This window comes from Anas platyrhynchos, chromosome 19, assembly GCF_047663525.1.
Source record: "Anas platyrhynchos isolate ZD024472 breed Pekin duck chromosome 19, IASCAAS_PekinDuck_T2T, whole genome shotgun sequence".
NCBI lineage: Eukaryota > Metazoa > Chordata > Aves > Anseriformes > Anatidae > Anas > Anas platyrhynchos.
This window is the reverse complement of record NC_092605.1, coordinates 8,055,201-8,077,114: the sequence shown is the minus strand read 5'-3', so window position 1 is coordinate 8,077,114 and position 21,914 is coordinate 8,055,201. Positions and strand designations below refer to the sequence as shown.

The 21,914-nt window shown below is 40.0% G+C and overlaps 1 protein-coding gene across 12 annotated transcripts in view; it reads right to left on the bottom strand.

Moving 5' to 3' along the window:
* TNRC6C (trinucleotide repeat containing adaptor 6C) overlaps positions 1-21,914 on the bottom strand; it is a 287,922-nt gene that overhangs the window by 23,969 nt on the left and 242,039 nt on the right. For 8 of the 12 annotated variants that reach the window (XM_072025708.1, XM_072025705.1, XM_072025711.1 and 5 more), the window contains 7 exons: positions 12,519-15,110; positions 5,282-5,332; positions 4,194-4,403; positions 3,146-3,312; positions 2,085-2,165; positions 1,383-1,440; positions 1,024-1,169 (listed from right to left, as the gene is read on the bottom strand). In XM_072025708.1, the coding sequence (XP_071881809.1) occupies positions 1,024-1,169; positions 1,383-1,440; positions 2,085-2,165; positions 3,146-3,312; positions 4,194-4,403; positions 5,282-5,332; positions 12,519-15,110 (3,305 nt within the window). Of the gene's footprint in view, positions 1-1,023; positions 1,170-1,382; positions 1,441-2,084; positions 2,166-3,145; positions 3,313-4,193; positions 4,404-5,281; positions 5,333-12,518; positions 15,111-21,077; positions 21,600-21,914 lie in introns of those variants that run through there. The other 4 variants (XM_072025716.1, XM_072025706.1, XM_072025709.1 and 1 more) reach the window with 4 other exon arrangements.

Genomic DNA, 21,914 nt, shown 5'->3' with positions numbered 1-21,914 from the left:
ACTAAACATAAGACTACAAAAAAACACAGGGCGGGCAACTGGAAAATAAAGATTTTAATACAATATGTGTTATCAAGACTAGATATCACTACTGTCTCACATCCTGTAAACAGCTTATGTAAAATGAATTGGTTTCAGCACAGTTTGTGAAAGGTACTGATTTCTGCATCCAGAAAAGAAAAAGAACACCACCACCTTTAGGAACATTTCAGATAACTCAAGAAATAAAGAATGGCACTGCTGAAAGCTCCTTCCTTAGTAACAATTTTAGATGGGGAGGATTCTGAGGTGTTTTGTAGTCTATTTGTAGGACTTTGTGTCAGGTTGTAAATCCCATTTCCTACTGAAGATCTGGCTGCACTTTTCCCTACATCCTGTTCTTCAGGCACTTTGTTGAATCTTGGACACCACTAACTCCTGCAGCCTTCTCCTCGGTCACTGCACGGTGATGGAAAATTTGTAATACGTGACCACAGAAGAGGAAGCTCATCTGAGAAGCTATTTATGACTGCGCGCGTCTGCTCTTTGACTTAAAAATACCTCAGCTCCTCATTCCTGTGTACATACTGAACTTTCACTGAAATCTTTACGGAGCTCAAAATCAAAACAAAAATTAGAAGCTTAGTTCTTGAAGATTTTGGGCTTGATTGTACTTGATCATTAATCTGAGCAAGGGTCACTCACTGGCTCCCAGGACTTACGGAGTGAAAGGCTTTCCCTGCTCCATTTCTTTGCTTTTTGCATTTCTAATTCTGTTGCACTAGTAATATCTTAGTAGGCTTTATTTTTGAGTGTAACTCTTGGGATAACAATTATTTGTTTCTCTGTGGAAATCAAATCATTGGTTCTTTCCACATGGACTCAATTCACGCAAAATTGAAAGAGAGAAGAAAAAGAATATAGAAATATGTAATTACATATCACATCTCTCTCTAGAGCTTTATAAACAGACTGTGGTAATCATCAGTATTACTACAGTGTATGGTTTTAACCTGCAAACCACATTCACATTTCTGAACTTACCTTGTCAAGGAAGGTGGGGCGGTCCATGGAAGACTCTTTGGAGATTGGTGGTGGGCGGCAGCCAAGGGGTTTGGTGACCATTCCATTATAGTCGGTCACTCCCATTCCACGCTTGTCCATTTCCACCTTCTTTTCCAGCAGAGCACCTTCATAGAAAGAGGAAATGGATTGAATAAGGTGACACAAAGAGAGTGAATTTGCCAACAGAAGTTCACAAAAGGGTGTCTTGCTTACAAAAGCAAAAACATCTTTAGAAAAGTAATGTTATCCATTTGAACTGGATAAGAGCAAATTCTCAGAATCATGAGCTTTTGTTTTGTTGCTTTCGAGGAAAAAAAATTATTTACACAGACACTTACTCATGGCCTGATCGAGATTCATATTGTTGCTCTTCAAGGCCTCTTCCGCTGGCTCTCTCTGTCAAAAACAGGGATTATGTTAAGAGAAAAAGTAATCATGCTTCTATAATTTCAATGAAAACTGAGAAAACAGATACATCTCAAAGTACTGGATTCAGTATTTACTCAGTGGCACACACAACGCCTGCACACTATTTTTTTTCTTTGGCTTTTACCAATTCCAACGGCAATTTAGCTTCAGTTTCTCAAGTAAGTACCATTTCTACAAGGTCAAGCCACATTCTTCAGCTATTTAAATTTCTTCCCGTTTTCTAGTGGCAACTTAAATATTATTATTATGTGTCTCTCTTGAAAAAATAAAAAACAGCAATACTCTAATGTCATCACTTTAATAAGGAGTGAGGCACAGAAGTGGAATTACTGCTGAAGTTCAAATAACACCTGTTATAAAACTGAACTTCTCAAGTTCTATAAATGTCACCAAGCAATCTCGGAGAGCACTCTTATGATACAGCTTATGATAGATTTCTGAAATTGGAGTAAATTTCTAATTCTAGGTAACAGAACTTCTTCCCAGTCTGAAGAACACTGAGTATCTTTTTGTAGTTACAGTCTGAGACAGTGAAAGACAGGACAAGTAAAAGCTACAAAGGCTAAGCCACAGGTACACTGAACTCACAGGGAAGTAGGTACACTACTCACAGGGAAGCCCATGTCTGTGAGCTGTTTTATCAGGCGGTTCATGATCCAGGCCTCATCTTGCTTGCTAGATGTCTTCATGCCCTTGGTAAACAAGCGAGAGATTCCATTAATGGTCTGCTTCCCATATCCATACTGGTGAGATGTACATCAAATGTGATCAGTTTTCCACATTAATATAAATGTTATTAAATGATATATTAATACATTTATTTATAAAGTATTCAAGAAACTACAAACAATGTAACTATGAGTCTCTTACTCTACATATCATTCAAACTTTATCTCAGCTGAATAGATGTTCAGTGTACTGTTTATGATGTGATTTGCTGACCACTGAAATAAAGCCACCTTTCATTTTAAGTATTTGATTTTAATCTTTTGCAGAAAACCACAATGAAATACAAAAATCTGAAATACCACAACACTATATATTTGATTGAATCACTGGCCTATGTTGGCTAATGGAATAACAAACTGATTGACTGTATGTGTTCCAAATCCCTTTTAAATTGTAGGCTGGCCTTGTCCTGAAATAATAACTGTGCAATACAAAACTTCCTAACATAATTGTGTATGTTCTTGGTTAAGCATGAAGTCACTACAAAATTGCTTCTTTCTCACACCAGTACATACCTTAAAAATTATCTGTTTGTTTCTCCAAATAGGAAATAGATATCTTTGCTGGATCACTTCATCACAAACTACCATTTGCTTTTCTACCACCACAGAAAGTGTCTGAAGACCCACTCAACACTTCTTTCTGTTAATGTGCTACCACTTTTTCAGAATCCATGAATGCTTATAAAACTTACAAAAAACAAAGACAACAAGAACAAGACCTCCTGAAGCATCAGACACGCTGGAAGTCAAGTATCTTTCCCTTGCCCCTGTAGACAAGGTAAGCTATACTCAAACCACTGAAGTACCACGCTCTTTTTGTGTTCTGGTGTCAGAGGTCTAATGCCAGGTGTAATGCACGAGAAAACGTGTGACAACTGATTCTAGAAATGTTGCACTGTAATTCCACTCGTTCCTAGAGATTATTTTTATTTTTGTCTTACCTTTTGAAGTCCTTTCTTTGGGGCATTCCCCCAGGAGTTACAGGAGGAGCTGCTCTCTTGTGAAGCAGTATTATTCCACATATCTCCTTCTTCATCTTCCCACTGACTAGTACTGAGATTCACTTCATCCCCACCACTGCCCCAGCCTTCTTGCATAGATTTTGAAGCTGGAGGGAAAGAGGGAGAAGAAAATCAGATTTAATTTTATGCAAATCTTACAGAAATATCCTTTTATACCATATCCTGTATGCCAGCATTTAAGTATTTTCAAGAGATATATAGAGAGGTTCATCAAATAGCTTAATTGGCATTAAATGATAAGAACTCTTCCTTTGAAGCTAGCAAAAAAAGAAAAGTGCTCTAAATACTGCTATAATAGAAAAAGTCTAGCAATGGCAAGTCTTACTTTTTCCTGAACAAGTAAGATCTGTGATCATTCCAGTCTCCTAGGAACGGTGAACCAAAAGTATGACCACACACTTGTAATGTGCAATTTTGCTTTCAATGAATCTCACCATTTTGGCGACCACATTCTTCCAGTGAACAAAACCAAATTACAAGGTTACTAACGGTCAGAAATTCATTCACATCTCAGAAGAATGGGATCTGAAAGGAGCAAGCAGGCTGCAAGGAACACTTTACATTAAATGATGAGGTTGCGTCAGCTCAATCTGTTTTTTTCTGTTTACTCTGTTTAAAGCAAAGATTATTCATTCTGAGACCTATCAGTCCTCTTTTTAGGTTTTCTGGGACCTCTGACTGTATCTGCTATTTAGTAGGAATAAAATTAAAAGATTACCGCAGCCAAAGCAGAAGTTTTGGCTTTCATAGCACCTTTATATTTACGGGACCAATGCATCAAATTCATAATTTTAAATGAATTTGGAACATCAGAAATTTTGAGAGCTAATGGGAGTTTTGAAAATTAAGAAAGCCTCTGATTTAGCTGCACAGAAAAATCAGAAGCAGTCCTGTTTAAAGACACCGGCAGAAGCAAACACGATTTGCCCTTTTTCCCCAGCTCCTTCAGTGACGTCCGTGCACGTACCTGGTTTGCACAGTGCTGGGGCAGCAGCTGGAGCATTTGTTCTTCCGTATGTCCCTGCCGACTCGGCAGGATTATCTCCCCACCCTGTACCACTGCTGGGGGGCTTCCCCCACGCTGAAGTGCCATTATCAACTGCAGCAGAAGGGGATGACGGCTCTCCCCAAGAAGCTTCGGTCTTTGTGTGGACGTTAGGCATTTCTCCCCAGCCTGCTGAAGCGAGGGGAAGGAGGGAAGAAGAGCGATGAGAGGAAAGGCTTCTTTTGTCAATAATTTCAAAGACAGACATTTTATTAAAAGTCTTTATCTGGAAAGAGCATGAACCAGTAAGCAGGCACAGTGACTCTAATTAAGCATATTTTAAAAAGCCTTTGATTTAGACTCAAAAGTCTTTTTCTTAATTTAATAGTAATGTCAAGTTGTCAAGATGGAAAGAATATTTCTGAGCACAGCCGGGGCAGCCAGGTGAGGCCCAGATGCAGCCCACACCAAGCAGCTGCTTCCCGCGGCTCTTCTCGGAGCAGACCAAGCAGGGCTCGGGGAACACAGCAGGGGAAGCACTCACAAGACCAAGACCCAGATTTGAGTTGGGCCTTGCTCAATGTAGCATTTTAAGTTGTTTTAACTACTGTCAAATTATCCAATCTCTTTTCTCATGCCCTGTGCACAAGATGATACACCACTTTCAGTGCAGATTACGTGTGTTAACATTCCTTAAAGCTTTTATTACAGCTTGTGTTTGATTGTGTTCACTCCCTGCCCCTTCATCACTGAAGCTTTAGGTTATAACCAATACGGTTTTAATGGGAGAACTTACAAAAATGCAATTAGAACCCACAGTCAAATCATGAGGAATGGCACGTAGAAGTCACTGTTTTCCTGCAGAGTATTACTTCAGCTCATCGAAAGATGTAAGCTACTCTACAGGAACAGCCTTAGTCTGGCTTGAACGTAATGCACTTAAATCCGCATCACACCCATTTTAGCACTACAGTTAAATGTGCCAGGAGCTGCCACATAGCTTCAGAGTCCCAAAGAGCAACACAGACCAACACAACAAAAGCGTAACTTGAATTTTAAATGCCCATTACCTCTTACAAAAAGTCTTTTTTTTCCTGAAGTTTTTTTCTTTTTCTTTTTTCCTGTTGTACATAAGAATTCAGAAGTTTTGTTGAATATCAGCACTTGAGAAAAGCGTTTTCAGTTCTTTCTCCCCAAAACAATATCTAACGTACAGAAGAGCAGCTTCTGACTCTCACAGAGGACTATTTGCTTCATCGAATTTTCCAGAAGGTCAGATTTGGATCACAGATGGATTTCAAGGTACTTTTTGAAAACATGCGAGAGTGCCAGATACATAGCAGGCAAGAAAACAAAGCTTTTACATCTATCCAATATAAACCTATTTTTCTACAATTACTACAAAAAACACATCATATTACATGACAACACAGATCTCAAAGTATTGCAGAATTCAGTATTATGCTGTCTGCTTAAAATGTCCACTATCACTAGGCTGCCAATTCAAGAAAGCTGCCTTCTCTTCATTGGAGATGAATATTATTAAGTATTATTAAGTATTTTATTCCAGTAAATGATGGCCCTGCCAAATCTGTAACTTCTGGCTCACAAAATGGAAACAGATCTGCTTAAGAAGGAAAACTGGTTTTACTGCTACTCAAAAAAAGAGTATCATTACTTTTTTTTTTAAAACAGATTTCATAACTTAAGGGCTAGATGCCTACTTTGCTGCAGCATTATTCTTTTTTTTTTGCTCCCCAGTGCTATCTGTAAAAATACTCCAGAAAGCTTCAAAGAGAAGAAACTTAAGATTTTCTATACCAGCTAATAACTAAAGAAGGTATACAATGGCAAGGAAGTCACCACAGAAGAGCTTAAGAGTATCCTGAAATAGATTAAACTGTCTAAGCAATAATGTTTCATTAAGCAACAGGTTGAGCAGGCTTGCTACAAGTCTTTGCACAATTTACCAATTTCAACAGAATTTCTGTTACTAGAAACTGCAGGCAAAATATACCTCCAAAAACAATTTGAATAGTGACTAGCAGTGGAAAAAAAAAATCCTTTCAAATCGTGGACTCATACCTGTTGACCACTGCAGTGTTACTGTATTGCATTATTTATTTTAGGCTCCACTTCTTAAAGCAACTAAAGTTCTCTCATCTAATGATAAAAGCGTACATGACATAAACCATACCCAAACAAAGCCTACATGCTCAGGAACACGTAGCTTAACAAAGCTCCTTTGCTACCAGCGAGATTCATCGTGTTTTAAAACATATTCCTGACCAAACCCCAAATTCACTCTTTTATTAAGCAGGTTTTCATTCAAAGCAGAAATGCTGTGTTCTGTTCTAAGCTGTATTAGCCCAGCTGAAACTTCTGGTTCATTTTAAAATGTGTACAAAAGATAAGCACACAAACGTGTGTGCATGTAGGTGAACCACTACTTAACCTGAATACTTCCCTTGGTGTTTCACCTAACACTTGTTCAAGCTTACTGCTTGCATCTTTACGTCAAATTAATTTAAGGAATTTTTTATCTGATTTTTTGCCTTAGTTACTCAGGAGGCAACCTTGTAACTGCATGGATTCAATCATGTTGACATCTGAAAATGAGTAACCGCAGGCACATGAACCAAAACCCAAAACATTTCTGGAGCACCAACTGGAGCACAACATGCAGAGGCTGCAGAACTCTAATATTCCCCTGAGTCCCTACAAAACATACTGGTAATATTTTAAGCAATTCAATTCAAGAAGTCAACCTTAAAACAAAATTCATAAATGGAAAAGGCAAAGCATACTAGGTTTTAAACTAAAAAATTCAAAAGAACTGGTCCTTCTGATGCTCTTTACTAGAAATTCAACAACATTGATTAAAGAGATCACAGACGTGCAACGTCCAAGTTATTTTGAGTTAAGTGCTTTAAGTGCGCTGAGCAGTAAATAAGATGGGATTACAAATAATGAGGGAACTAGCCTTTACTAAAAGATAATGCTTGCAGGTACACATAAACAAGCTAAATGTATTAAACAAAAGTTTTCAAATTTGTCTTAATACATCATATTAAGTGAAGGAAATCAGTAAATAAAACCTGAATGGTGCTAGAGAACTAGGTTGTGCACAACAAAAATTATCCTCTACATAAATGCCTGAGTAGCTACCATTTATGGAGCTGTTTTTCCCTCCAAGGTAGGTACTCACTTTGTTATTATCTTTATGCTACCTTTTTATGTCTCTACATGGCTTTATTTTAAAAGCTTTAAAAGGTTGATATGTTTTGAAATGGATGATGCAAAATTCTACAGGTAAGAGGAAATAATATATTTATATAATATAATAATTCATATTTATTATTGTCCAGAAGCCTACCTTCTTTTAAATGAGGTTTTTCCTTGATTTTTACAACAACCTAGTGTGCCTCATATTCGAAACAGACATGGGTGGAATATTAGTTCAAAGAATCTGCAGTCCAAGCAGCTTGCCTCCAGGAGCACGATGCTTTCCAACGCTCCACATTACCCAACACGAGCAGATTGCAAATGGCATCGGAGTGGGCTGAACGAACACAGAAAGCTACTTTCAAGCTCCTTTACACAGCTGTTTGGAAGGAAAACACCTTCGTGATGGTCTCAAATCTGAGCCAATCTTCAAATTTTCAAAAATTCTCACAATTTTCTTTATGAAAATAAGATGCATGTAAGGCTTTCTTAAGAAAAAGCCTCATGCTTTAAAAAAAAAAAAAAATCCACCACCACCAAAAACCACAAGAAAAAAAGCAACAAACAGATCCGCATGAATGTTGTTTTGCAGCAGGATAAGCTCTGCTAACAGCTACCTTGGCAAGAAAGCGAGGCTTTAATACGGAACTTTTAAAACTGTTAGAACTGCAAGAAACAAAGAGATCGCAGTGAGTAATAAATATGGCCACATTGGCAGAGTTTTGTTTTATAGAAATAAAAACATAATTAACATTGGGCCTCTGCCAACAGGAAATCCTCAAGGGAAAGTGAAATGTTAACTAAGTTATGGCAGGATGCAGTTGTTTTCCCTCAAAATAACCCTATAGCCATTTGGACGACAGAATTTGTTTTTCTTGAGGTTGTTTGGTCCGTGATAAATACCAGTGTACGACTACAATAAAGGCAAACCAAAATATCAGAACCTTATGCAGATGAAAAAGGAAGATAACAGACAAAAAAATGAAACTGTTTACTAAATAGTCACTCATTAGTCTGCTTATAAAAGAAAATAAATTATCTCTAGCAGTGTATTCATTCATACATGTACGTGTGTAAGGAAAGGTTACAGATGTTTTTAATAGTCACCTATAACCCTCAACCTTTCACGTCCTACTTTCCTAACAGGTATTGCAGTTCAGGCAGTGGAGCTCAATGCTTTCTTGCATTACTCAGCATTAGGGAAGCTCTTATTTGGCTGTCAGCAACGAGATCATCCCTGCGTGAGAGCAGAGGACAGGTTTCTCAGGATCACCTAGCTGTCCCCCAGTACTTAATTGTTGGAAGGCTGAGTGCACACCACAGGATTTTAGGTTTTCACATGAGCAGCCTCTAAAGGAGCTCGAAGCTGATCTGGTTTCATGTCCACTGTGATGAAAGTGCGAAGTAAAAAAAAAATGCATCCTTTCTATTTTCTGTTTTGTGTAAATCACATGTTAAGAGTGGCACTGAATTTGCTACTGACACAATGTCACAAGATTATAAAAGAAATGGAGAAAATAATTTATACTTTGTTCGGATTTTAAAGGTGGAGCTGCTTGCTCTCTAGGAACCACAAAGACCTTAATTTTTGACATACAATCTTCAGAGGGAAGACCGTATTTCCTTCTGCTGGCTTCGTTTCGTGGATGGAAGACCATCTGTTGGAACCCTGCCAGTCTCCACCTATCTGGTACCTCTCCTCGATCTAACAGGAATGCATCAAGCCCACTTCTTAGCATTTGGAGGAAAGAGCTGTTGGTGTTTGGGATCCAAAAATCTCCCTTTGTTCTCTCATCCCCATTTGCAGAACTTTTTGTCACTTCTGCTTGTCTTTCTAAATAACTCATCAGTGGCTTGGGAGGAAGCTCCCCAAACCAGAAAGGAGTATATTCATCACATTATCCACCCCTTTTTTGTGTGTTTTTATTTACAATAGAAACTCCGCAGAGCATTACGCATTTCATCAAGTGTGTACCAACATCTGCTTCCCATCAGTAGCTTTTAAGTTCTGCACTCAAAGAATTCCGAGAACTTCTGAGGATGGGCGACAACGTGAATAACAAGACTGTGACTTGGCCCCCATTTCTAAACTAACATAGTATAAATGCACAATTCTAAAGGCACTGCTGCTGCTTGGAGAACCATTAACTAGAGCTGTGCAGTGAAATTAAAATCCACTTTGCTTTTGGTATGTGTGACTGTGCCATCTTACAGCTATCCAACAGGCTTCTGCAGCAATACAGGAAGAGAATTCAGTGTTCCTAATTCCCTGAATAACAGTAAATGATAAAAATGATTGGCAAAGCATGTCAAGAGCCTCGTAGATGATGAAATGCCAATGTTAACTACTAAGTTCAAGTGCTGGAAGATTTTATATGAGCACTTATCTGTGCCCTATGGCATGGCCTTTAATTATACAATCAGGTTTTACACAGAAATACTGTGCACGGAAAAGAATTGCTATTGGATAAAATTTGGCTTTGTTTTACAGAAGTCTCCTGGCTTCAAGACTCTAGTTTCCCCTACGGCAGTGGCTGGAAATGCATATTCCCTGTCCCATGGGGCAGGAAATTGAGGTATGAAAAAATTAGGTTAAATGGTGCGACAACAGACTGTAAGACCGTGTCTGCTCATGATGTAGGAAAGCCATTCATTACTTGCTTTTGTGTGTGTGTGGTGGTTTGGTGTTTTTTTTTTAATGTCATAGATAATTCTATGATTTGCAGGTGTTGTAGGTCTGTGTAATTTCAACACACATCAATAGGATAGTGCTCAAAAGCTGCTACGTGCTATATGCAGCGTTAAAAATAGGTCTTCTCACTTTGGGAAGCAAATAGGGTCATTTTAAACTGCACTCTTTTTTGCTTTCTGTGTGGGAAATAAGCACAAGAGTAGCTCCTCTCAGGCACAGCCAGAAGTAAAGCTGGTCATGGCACAAAAAGGCACAGAGGGCAGTACCTAGCTTCTGCTCATTTGCAGATTCGATGATAGACCTTCAAAACATTTCCACGTGGGGCTCTTATATCCATGCACACACAAACCACCGTATGTAGGCAAAAATATGCAAAGCACAACTTATGCCTTTGATAACTTTTAAGAATATCTGAAGTGTATTTTGAATTGTCCTCACTTAAATTTATCCTCTTTCTTGCATACGATCTTCAGTACATTCTGCAAGTTGTTTTGGTTTAATACCTTAGGATATTTGTAATGGAAATGTTTGCAAGATGCACAGTACTGTCATTTTAACCTAGCCGTGTGCTATCTCGAGTGGATCACTTCAAATAAATAAGCTGTTCTCTGACTGCATAAACATATTACTTCAAAGAAACCCTTCCTTTGCTACCATCTAGTCTCCAGAGGTAACCCCTGAAGATTAACACCAGTTTTGAAATTCCATTTTCACAATCTGAAGGACTCAGAACAGAGAATTTTCCTCTGCAAGGTGTTAATTATTTGAATAGCATTAATGACACATCACTGTACACGAACAGTTTTAAAAACATATGTAATTATCCAAAAGTCAGCTTACTGGGGGAAAAAAGAAAACAAACAAAAACACTAAAAAAAAGACACCTCTACTAAAATTCAGAAATTTGCATTGTTGGTTTCATGGGTGAAGGTTTAAATATGGATGATGTAAACTGAAAACAAGCAAATTATAAAATAACTACGTTAGACTGGCTGTGTACAAATCTCTTTAAAGATTTCTCTATGTGGAACACACTTTATTTTATAAAAATAGATACCCTCAACTATTAAAATATTTGACCAGAGAAAGGAATGCAAGACTATTTTTATACAGACATTACAGTAAGTTTGAATTATTTCAAAACATCAAAGACAAAAACGATGGAAATAAGAGAAGTGGAACAAATCCCACTTGGAGAAAAGCACAGTTAAAAAGTCAATATTTAGCCACGACCAAGACGAAACAAAAACTTGGACACAAAATCAAATGAAGAATTTTTAAGAGCACTGCAAGATTAGGTTTCTTTTGAGAAGTCTGTGGTCGTGACATAGAGCAGGGCTTCTAGTGACATTTATTTAAATACCTCCCTCCTAAACACTTTTTTTCTCTTCGCCCCCCCAATTTTCATTCCTTGCTGCTTGTCTACAAGTACCTTGGTTTTGATTAGAAAAATTCTTATACTCTTTTCGGATGCTCAAAAACCTTGTCTTTGGAACAGAGCTAAAGGTAGACTAATTCTTCCCAGCCACCCTGAATGTTAACATCTTTAACCAATCCAGCTTTATGAGAACATCATAAAAATCCAGGATACTCTCCGTGCTTGAGACCTGAAGTACGGAAGAGAACTGTTTCTTCATAAAAGACAACAAACAGAAGACAGAGAAACAGCATCAGCCTGGATTCATACAACTGTTAAAAAACATCTGCTGCCAAGAGATATGGTTGGTAGAAAAGAAACAGATGCTTAGTGTCTAAACAAGAACAAAGACTGACTAATAGTAACAGAAGACAAGAGAAGAGAGGTTAGCAAAAAGACACGGAGCTCTCAAATGGCTGAATTAAAAGAAGGTGCTAACTAACCATGGAACACCTGACAAAATAAATATGGATCAACAAGCTCGGGTTGCAGAGCTTTATTGACCAGATATTGTTTAAAGCTTTTCTTACACTCATTGTGCAGCCAGCCAAATTCCTTTCTGGTCCTACTTTTAAAACATTTTCTATTGCAAAAAGGTACAGTCAACTGGTTTCACTTAGATACGCAGTTTTCCAGATTTGCTCATTGGGACCTGCTGCAAGCACATTTCAGTTATTCTCACATACACCAGTGCAGCACTGGCAAAAAGATCATTAAAGGCAACAGAAATTTAGAGAAACAGAAAATCCCTTGCCTGTATCATGTCTATATAAAGAATTAAAAATAAGGTATTTGAACTTAAGGTAACAGCGTTGTTAACTGTTAACACTGCCTCAGAGTAAATGAATGCATTTATGCTATGACACAAATACAGGGTTTCTCTCTCTACTGCACAATTACACAGTGATCAGGCTAGACAGCATTCAGCAATAATGGAACTGGTATAACGTAGCTTATAAAACTATTTTCATACCTGGACCAAGCAGCGGGGACCGGTTCGGCTGGGCACTTGACTGGTGCGATGGCTGAGGTTCAACCATGTTTGTGTTGATAATGGTGCTAGTGGTGGTGGTATTGGTTGTGGTACTGCTCTGAATTATAGGATTATTTCTATCCCACATGTTTACAGTCTTGTTGTTGTTGTAATTTGGGTCGCCCCAAGCTGAGGTACCATCATCGATTTCCATCTTGCGGCGAATGGACGGTGGAGATGGCTCTTCCCAGCCAGTTGCCTCACAGTTCTCTTTTTGTTTGGCTGGCACCGGCCCACCAACCCACCCCGACCCCGTCTGTTTTACAGAAGCAGCTCCTCCCCAGTTACTCACATTGTTGTCCTGGGGTTTGTTAGCCCAATTTTGTTGGGGGCCTGGCTTTAACGATTCCCCCCAACTTGTACCTGTATTTGCCTTGCTGTTTGTGCCATTTCCCCACCCACTGGTCCCAGACCTCGTGGAATCATTCCAACCAGACCCTGACCTATTGTCAGAGTCCCATCCAGATCCATTCTTCTTCCCATCACCCAAGTGTCCAGGAACAGATGACGAATCTGTCCAATCTCCACCTCCTGAAGTCCAGCTTGGATTTGATTTCTGTCCATCTCCCCAGTTTTGAGTTTTGGGTTTCTGAGGTTCACCCCAGGTAGGTGATTTGTCCTCCTGATTTGCGGTCCCACTCCAAGCGTGGCCGCTTTTGGCAGCAGCAGCATTATTAACAGTAGTAGAGCTTGCTGACTCTCCCCATCCCCCTGGGCCATTTGGTGCTTTGTTGTTACTGTCTCCCCAACCTGTATTTGTTGGAACAGCTGCAGGTGGAGAGTTGACCCACCCAGATACTGAAGAGGTATTTGTACTGTTCATGATGGACCCATCGTTCTTCCCCCCTGAGTTTGAAGATTGAGTAGCTGCACAACCCCAGGCCTCCGTTCCATTGTCATTCTTTCGTTCAGACCTTGGGGACTCTTCAAATTCCCAGGCAGTGTTTTGCTTTACAGGGGTCTGTCCCCACCCTGTATTGGACAGGACCCTGGGGTCAAGGTCATTTCTTGGCAACTGAACTTGCCCTTGGTCTATCATCCCTTTATCTCTCCTCCTGCCTTCTCCAGCCCCCTCCCTCCCAGTACTGCCTTCATTTTGACTTCCACCGCTATCGTTACTTCCTTCGCTAGCTGTGGTGCCAGATGCTGCAGCTTTGGCCCAAGAGTTCATTTGTTCATTGCCCTGCTGCATGGCAGGATTCGGACTGGTAACACTTGAGCCATCCCACCCCGTTGATCCTTTCCCGTTGATGTCACTATTGGAATGCTGGTTTGGGGGCTTGCCCCATTCACCGTTTACACCGTTACTGGCATTACGGTTGGGGTGGCCCCAAGCTCCAGAATGCATGCTACCAACACCGCTGTTGCCACCGCCCCTGCCCCACGCTAGTACCCCAGGGCCAGAAGGAGGCCCCGAATCCCACGCACTCGCTCCGTTTCCTTCCTTTTGCACAGCACTGCTGGATCCATTTTGTTTAGCACTTAATGCTGAGTTCACAGTGTCTCCATTCCCCTGACTGAACCCAGAATTGCTGTTTCCTGTGGCAGGATTACTGGGGGACATCCCCCATACTGAACTGCCCATTCCTTCACCACTGCCCCCACTGACTTGAGAAACTGATGTTCCATTAGCACCAGGAAGGCCTTGCAGGTGGGGCGGGATGATGGCCCCCATACCAACAGCCATCCCCCAGTTCGGCAGTCCATTTGTCTGCATTGCATTGATAGGGTTTGGTGAAGAGTTCATGGGGTTAGTGTTATTTGGTCCATCAGTGTTAAGGTTCTGAGGTTGTACGCTGAAAGACACATTCTGAGAAGTGGACGTTTGTGGTTCTGTGCTCTCTTGCGGCAGCAAGTTTCCCCAAGCACCTAAGGTGCCTGTTGGGTTCCCATTCTGGTTGCCCATGTTCTGACCTATGGCACTGACTGGACTGCAAATACTGGAAGGGTTGCCTGCTCCCACAGTTCCTTCATGTCCGAGTACAGGCCAGGCAGCTGGATTGGCATTAGGGTTAAGGTTAAGATTAATGCCAGCATTTGAGTTGGAAGCACCCCAGCAGTTTTGACTTCTACCGTCTCCAATCATGTTGTCCATCTTTCCATCCCCACCGCTGGCAGAGCAGTGAGCTAGGCCAGAGCCGGAGCCTGCAGCCACCCCCCACACCCTGGCCGAGTTTCCGTTACCGTTTGCTCCACCAGCTCCAAGGGCACTCTGGTTAGAAGTGCTTTGGACGAGTGCTCCGTTGGCGCCATTATTGCCATTAGTTTTCTTTGTATGTCCAGTGAAGTTGCCTTGGGCACTCCCTGTAGCCATGCTACTGTTCTCTGAGCCACAGTTGGAGGCAGAGTCAGTGTCTGTAGTACATTCTGAGGCAGATTCAGTCTCAGCTCCTGTGATGGAAGGCCACGCTTCCTTGTCAGTCCTGTCTATTATCACTTTATCCCAGCTGCAGTTGCCTTCACTCCTGAAAGTGGGCTGCTGTCCCCAGTGGGAATTTTCATAATGGTCTCCCAATCCACTGTGACTGAGATCTGAAAGGATCCGATAAGGTTGAAAATGAGTCCACTGTTCAAGTACTACAAAAACACGCTTTTAAATACTGTTTTACATCGCTAGCTGTAATGATGAGCTCTGCACTGAAGTCTAAATCACGCTAAAATTTGGAGCACAGTTTCGAATATAATACAGTAACTTTTTCCACTACAAACTACCATGCTCATATTTAGTGTGGGTTTTTTTTGTTGTTGTTTTTTTGTTTGTTTTGTTTTTTAATCTGACAAAATTCTCAATTAAAATAATGGAATAATTCCATTTTAGAACAGAGCAGTAAAAATATTTTTAATTTCTTGGTATACTAGTTAAAATAATAGACAATAAATACGGATAGCAAATACGCTAAACCTACACGAAAAATTTAAGAAGTGAATTTGGAAAAAACACAGAAGATCTGTAAGACTCATTATTTTACTGTTTTCATTCTTCAGAGAAACAAAGAACATCCAATAAAAATAAATGTCTGTCTACCATTAGACATTATATGCACACACCCGTCCTTCCCCCCCCTCCCCCCAACACAATTAATTTAGGTTTTCAACCCTTCCTGTAAATAAAGGAACAAAAACTGACAGCCATCTTCACTATACAGCATCAATTATAAATTTAAACGCCATTACTACAACCTACATTTTAGCAGAGAACATAGGCATTTCTTAATAACAGCTTTGTTAAGAAACTTCGCTCTTAAAGGATTTACAAGGGGTTTAAACATGCTTTTTAACTTGCACATACAGCCCTAATTCCAACCCCCAAACCAGTGAAAACTAACATTATATTACACATATTCAGAAGACAGTCTATTCAGAGCACCTCCCACATCATCAAATGTAGGTGCTAATCCAAACAATTTTTAAAAACTCTCAAACCTCTAATTGCTTGCCAGGGCGTAAAGTTAAACAGAAAGACACAACCATTCTCATGGTAAGAACTCAAGCTTAGTCAAGTTTTTACTTTTATTTTCTATCCCAGTTGCTCTCTACAAAGGATTTTTAGTACAGATTACTCCTTTTAGTTTCTTTTGATGGAAATTTTATTGCAAGGGATTCAGTCTGATCCTAGGCATACATACTGGAGGCCATCTGCAGAACAGTTCTTCTAACTGGCTATCTAAAGAAGGGAGAAAACTGCATACACATACACGTTACAAATTTCAGATGTCAATTATTTTTACTTGCTGTAAATCTGCAGAAACATGACTTATTTTTATGACCAATTAGTCTAGATTAGATTTGAATAAGAAGTGCATGACTGTTTTGAGGGTAAGATGTATATAACAAACCTCCCAAATAAGCTGCTAACAGTGGATGACTAATATACATTGATTTGAATCACAAATATTTTGGTGTGATTAGCTCCTCTAACTGCTTCCAATTAAAGGTATTCCAACACTATGAAAAAATGATTCCAAGAATAGAAAAAGCGCTCTCTCTTTGACAAAGTCTCATTATTCACACGTTTCACCTGTGGCTGTGCAAGCAAGAGCAGTGATTACTCAGTTGCCTCATGCAGATTATCAAGATGAAGAAAGAACACACTAAACCTGGCCAGATTGCATCTTTTTTTTTTTTAATCAATTGTAACAAAAGTATGCGTGATAAAGAAAGGAAGGGAAAACAGTCTTAGCTCATCACCTGTCTTCTTACGATGCCAGGAAAAGCCTAGTGTTTCACAGAAAGAGCTAAATAATTGGCATTTGTACGACAAATCCTACAGAGAATATGAACCAGCCACTTGGACTGACCTGGATTCCTGCCCCTACATGCGATGGCTAGAAAGGAAGAAAGCATCATATTGCTCCTGGACAAAACTGACTGGTTACAGAGCTGAGGAAGAAGGTTGAAAATTCACCTGATAATCTAGGTTTGCTACACAGGTGTTAAATAGAGACCAGAATCCCAGATAAGACATGGAAGGTGAAAGGAAGCCTGTGAAATGACTTAAAATGGGTCAACAGGGTCAGAAATATGAGCCAAGCAGCATTCTTAGCAGAGCACAAATGAACAAAGGAAAAAAGCTGCAGCAGCCAAGGCCAGAAGATAAGAAGTTGAGGTAACCAAGGAATCAGATAAGAGGAGTTATGTGAGATTTTTTTCAACACAGTGGGTGGTGAGATTCAGCAGTATGTTTCAGACATGTCAAAAAAGATTTGAAAGTGCCTTGAAATACATACTTTCAATAAAAGGGTCTTGTCAAAGCTGAAACCTCAGGTACACATGTGAGTGCCTGGGAGAACAACGGTGCTGCCCAAAGCAAGCGAGAGTCTGTGTGCAGGGCAGGTTTATGGAGAAAGGTCAACAGCACAGTGCAGGATGGCTCGATACTCACCGAGGTGACACAAAGACCAACAAGATGAAATCAAAGGCAGCTGCTTGATTAACCTTTTCTTTTATTTTTTAAACAAAGATGGTAGTTAAAGCAATGTGCAAGTATGAAAGCATTTAAGTGATAGAAGGTAAAGGGAAGGGGTGGGAACAGAAGAGGAAGATGACAAAGCTGTGAAAGATTCAAAGGAGCAAAACCATTCATTATATGAGATAGTGGGATTTTGAAGAGCTGCCAGCGAACAAACAAACAAACAAAATTATGATGTGAAAGAACTACACAGACCAACAGATGGCCCTATTAAAATATAGCAAATGGCCAGGTACCTGAGCTTGGCTAAGCCCATCACTCCAGACAGCATCACACAAACACCAAGTTTGGCTCAGGAAGCAGCATCCACGCAGATCAAACGCCCTTCACTTTTCAAGGGTTTGCAATAGTTGCTTCCTTCTAACAGCATTGTTCCTTTTACTGAGGTTCAGATTATGCCCTCAACAATAACAACTGACTAATCTGAAAGTGGTTACTCTGATAAGGATTAAAATAATTCTGTTAGATGACATAAAATAAGTACTCCCGTTAACAGCAGTGTACCTGTGTTCCTCGGTCCCTGATCTGCAGTCAGCAGTATTGTGCTGGCAGCTTTCACAAGTAATGTGCTCAAAAGCCAAACAAAACCTAAATCCAATCCCTTCCAGTATAACCTCTACAGCAACAGGACTATCAAGTTAAAAACAACAACAACAAAACTGAAAAACATACTCAAAGGTAGTTTCTTGCAGATTCAGGATAGAAGTTGCCCCCAAAAGCTCCTTCAGTAACCAGCATTAGGTATTTCACTTTAGCTCCTGGGGTCTGAAACTCCACCTTGATTTTCTTGTGTGTTAAAACGTGACGGTGGCTACCACATAGCTAACAACCCGTCTACACAAATGACCTGCAAGAGCTCCTTGGAAATAACTTCAGGCCTCAGAGAGGAAGAGCTTTTCAGAAACAATTGCTTCACAGTCTCTGAATAGGTACTGGAACAATTGCTTCTAACACCAAAAGGCTGCTGCTATAAAACTAGTAAGAAACAGGGCAGATTAAAAATAAAAATCACAGAACAAACATGCAGCTGCAAGACTGTGACTCTACTGCTAGGCAGATAACAGACTTCAGCCACAGACTGATCCTGAAGAAAGTAATTTTTTTTATACTTTTGTCTCTAGAAACAAATACCCAAAAGATATTTTTCCATTTTCTCCAGACTAAAAGTAGTTCATTTCTATAAAATAAATAAGCATAGAGTAGCAAGGTCCTACTTAATCCATAAGGATTTTACACAAATAGAAAAAATGATGAAAGGAAAATATTTTTATATGATTAAATCTAGGGGAATTTTTTTTTGTTTGTTTGGGATTTCTTTTGAACACAAATTCCTTCCAACTCTCTAGGAAACCGAGTCTTCATAAAAATTGCCAATATTTTATTTTATAAGCTGTTAAGACTGAAACGGGAAAACCATTAAAGTGTTGGTTCTTAAGAATCAGTTCCTCTTTATTCATGCAAAGATCTGAAATAAAGCACTGCAGTCTACCAGAAGCATTTCTGTCTTTCTTATGAAAGATTTTAAACAAAGCATTACGAACAGGAACCACAGGTATTTTATGTCAGCAAATTGTAGTTCTGGTACACCACAAAGTCAAATTGATCTTTAAATTAGTACTTTGTGTTTGAAAAATCTTAATAATGCATCTTTTACAAAATAGAGTTCCCTTGATTAAAAAAAAAATCTCCAGCAATCAGGAATGAAAAATTAATCTAATACTGAGATTAACAACTCAAATTTGTTTTAAACACACAACTTCTGTCAAACTGCAAGAATACAGGCTACCTGAGAAATGCAAAGCTTTTTCAGGTAGATCAATGTTACCAATAAGTATGCCCCCCCCCCCCGTCCCCTAAATAATATAACAAGATGGGGGGAGATTGCTGGTGGTAGGCACTGCAGCCAGCATGCTTTACAAATTTCAATTCAGTTGTTCTTAAAAATAGAAAACATTTTTAGCTGTGTTTGATAATATAAATAATTAGTTGCAAAATCAGGTTAATGTTTACACAGATTACAAATGTAAAGTATGAGTAGACTGAAATGTGAGGAACTGTTGCATGCATGCATTTCTTTGAAAAGCAAAACACTTGGCCTGCACAAAGGCAAACACTTTGATCCTCCTCTAAAAACGTTGTTTATTATAATATTCCTTTTAATTTTTTTCAACTAAGTTAAAAGTAACTCTATCTTCATAACTTCCATTACTGTAATTAGTTTGAACAGTATGCAGTAAAATTATGCATCCTCAGCTATGATATAACATTCAGCTGATTTAAAAGCCAAAGTATAGAGATGGTGCAAAATGGCAAAGCCTGGGATAAATTTTTAATGACAGCCATATGATATGTATTAGATTTGATTTAAAATCAGATGAACAAAACAGACTACCCCCTTCTTATTACTAGTTTTATTTTTCTATTCATTTTAGTCAGCATAACAACCACCAGATTCATTGGCTCGTTCTGCTCTGCACAAATGACAGCTTACAGACGGTGTTGTTCTTTGCTTTGACATGCGAGAGAGAAAAAAAAATCCCCGAGGCTTGTGACAGTCCGACTGGGGATTGTAATCATCACACAAAGTTTAGTGATTCTGAGCAGGAAGTCAAGAATAAAGGACACATTGCTTTCTTCATCTGAAATAAATAGTTTAATTTTCAATTCAAGTTAACGGGAGATGATCTTTAAAACAGACTATAAATGAATTTTTCTAATTCTCAGTTTAATAGGAATTGCCAGAAATATTGAAGCATTAGATCAAATGTAGGCTAAATTTATAAAAGAAAGAAAAAAAATGACACAGGCATCTATTCTGAAGAATGAAATATAATGAAGTAGAAAATCTGTCAATTGTGGTGCTAACATTTAAGGTTACCTGCCACATTCAGCTCTATGCCTTCACTGTCTGAGGCTGAGGACAAATCTAGGAACTGTCATCTATTTGAAGTAACTTACAAAGCTAACTTACAACAAGTCTCCTATGTGTTATGAAGCTGAAATCTTGAAAAGCATACATAATCTGGAAAAACAGACAAAAGATGGAAGCATGGAATAAAACAGCTTTATTTTAAAATGAAGCCATGGTTAAGTACACGAATGGGAAAGCCTGTTAGCCCGTTTTAATTTTCTGCACTACGACATCAAAATGCAGCTCATTTCCTCTGATGCTGAAACCTTTTAAATGCATTAAGAAAACAAGCACAAAATAAACAACATTCACATTATTAGCAGAGACTGCACTAAACGCTAGCTCTTCGAGACAAAGCAGCAGCAGCAAACACCGAGTCGTTTCATTTTTCTGCTCGCTGCAATGGATCTTTAGCAAGCAGCTCGCTGTGAAGACGCCATTTTATCAAACCTGAAATGCAGCCAAAAGCTTAGGACGCCGCGCTGCTGCTCTCTCTCTGAAATGTTATGTAATAAATTGATTTAACAGAAGCAGATGCTATTTTCTCAGGGTTAGGGTTACTTTTTTTTTTTTTTCCTCCCCCTTTGGCTCTAAAAAGGGCTGATGGGTAATAAAATACCTGAAGAAAGGAGCCGCCCAACCATCCTAGGAGACGCTACATTGTGTGCAGAGCTGTTCCCGCTCCTGCATCTACGTTCTCCGGGGCTCTGTGCTTCAATATGTCGGCTGTGCACAGTGTGAGCCTCATCCTGTAGAGCTGCCAAGAAAATCTCTCCATGCAGCGAGCGCCCAGACAACCTGCGCGCCGGGCCGGGCCTCAGCGCCGCTGGCTCGGGCCGTGCCCTCGGCAGGCTCAGCCTCCCGGCCCCTCGCTCGGCTGCGGGGCCAGCTACCAGCCGAGCCGCAGTTCTAAGCTTTGATTATCTAATTGCAGCTGACACTAAACCGATCTTCCTTCCTCTTTAAATTCTCGCAACTGTCACAAAACATTTTCACTTCGGGACCCAGCTACAATTAGCGCCCCGGCCGCTTTTCTTCAGGTTTTGAAAGTCAGCCAAAAGCGCGGGCGCGTGGTGCTGAGGCGCTGCGCCGCTGCCTCCCGCCGCCATCCTCCTCCTCGCCATCCTCCTCCTCCTCCTCACCACCCTCCTCCTCCTCCTCCTCCTCGCCATCTTCCTCCTCCTCCTCCTCTCAGGCGCTGGGGAGCGGGCAGAGCCACAGCGCTCAGAACAAGTCCCATATGTGTATTGGCCCGCTGCCAGAAGCTTAATTACTTCCCTGCCTCTATCTCCAAGAGATCTAGGCAGCCAACAGGAGAGCATATTAATCAGGGCCCTGGCTGTTTATAAACGTAGGCAGCAACTGCCCCAGACAACACCTCGCTCTGCCTCCTGCGCAAGGGGGAGATCTCCAAAGCCACCCGGAGACCTTCACCCCTCAAACACACCCTGAGCAC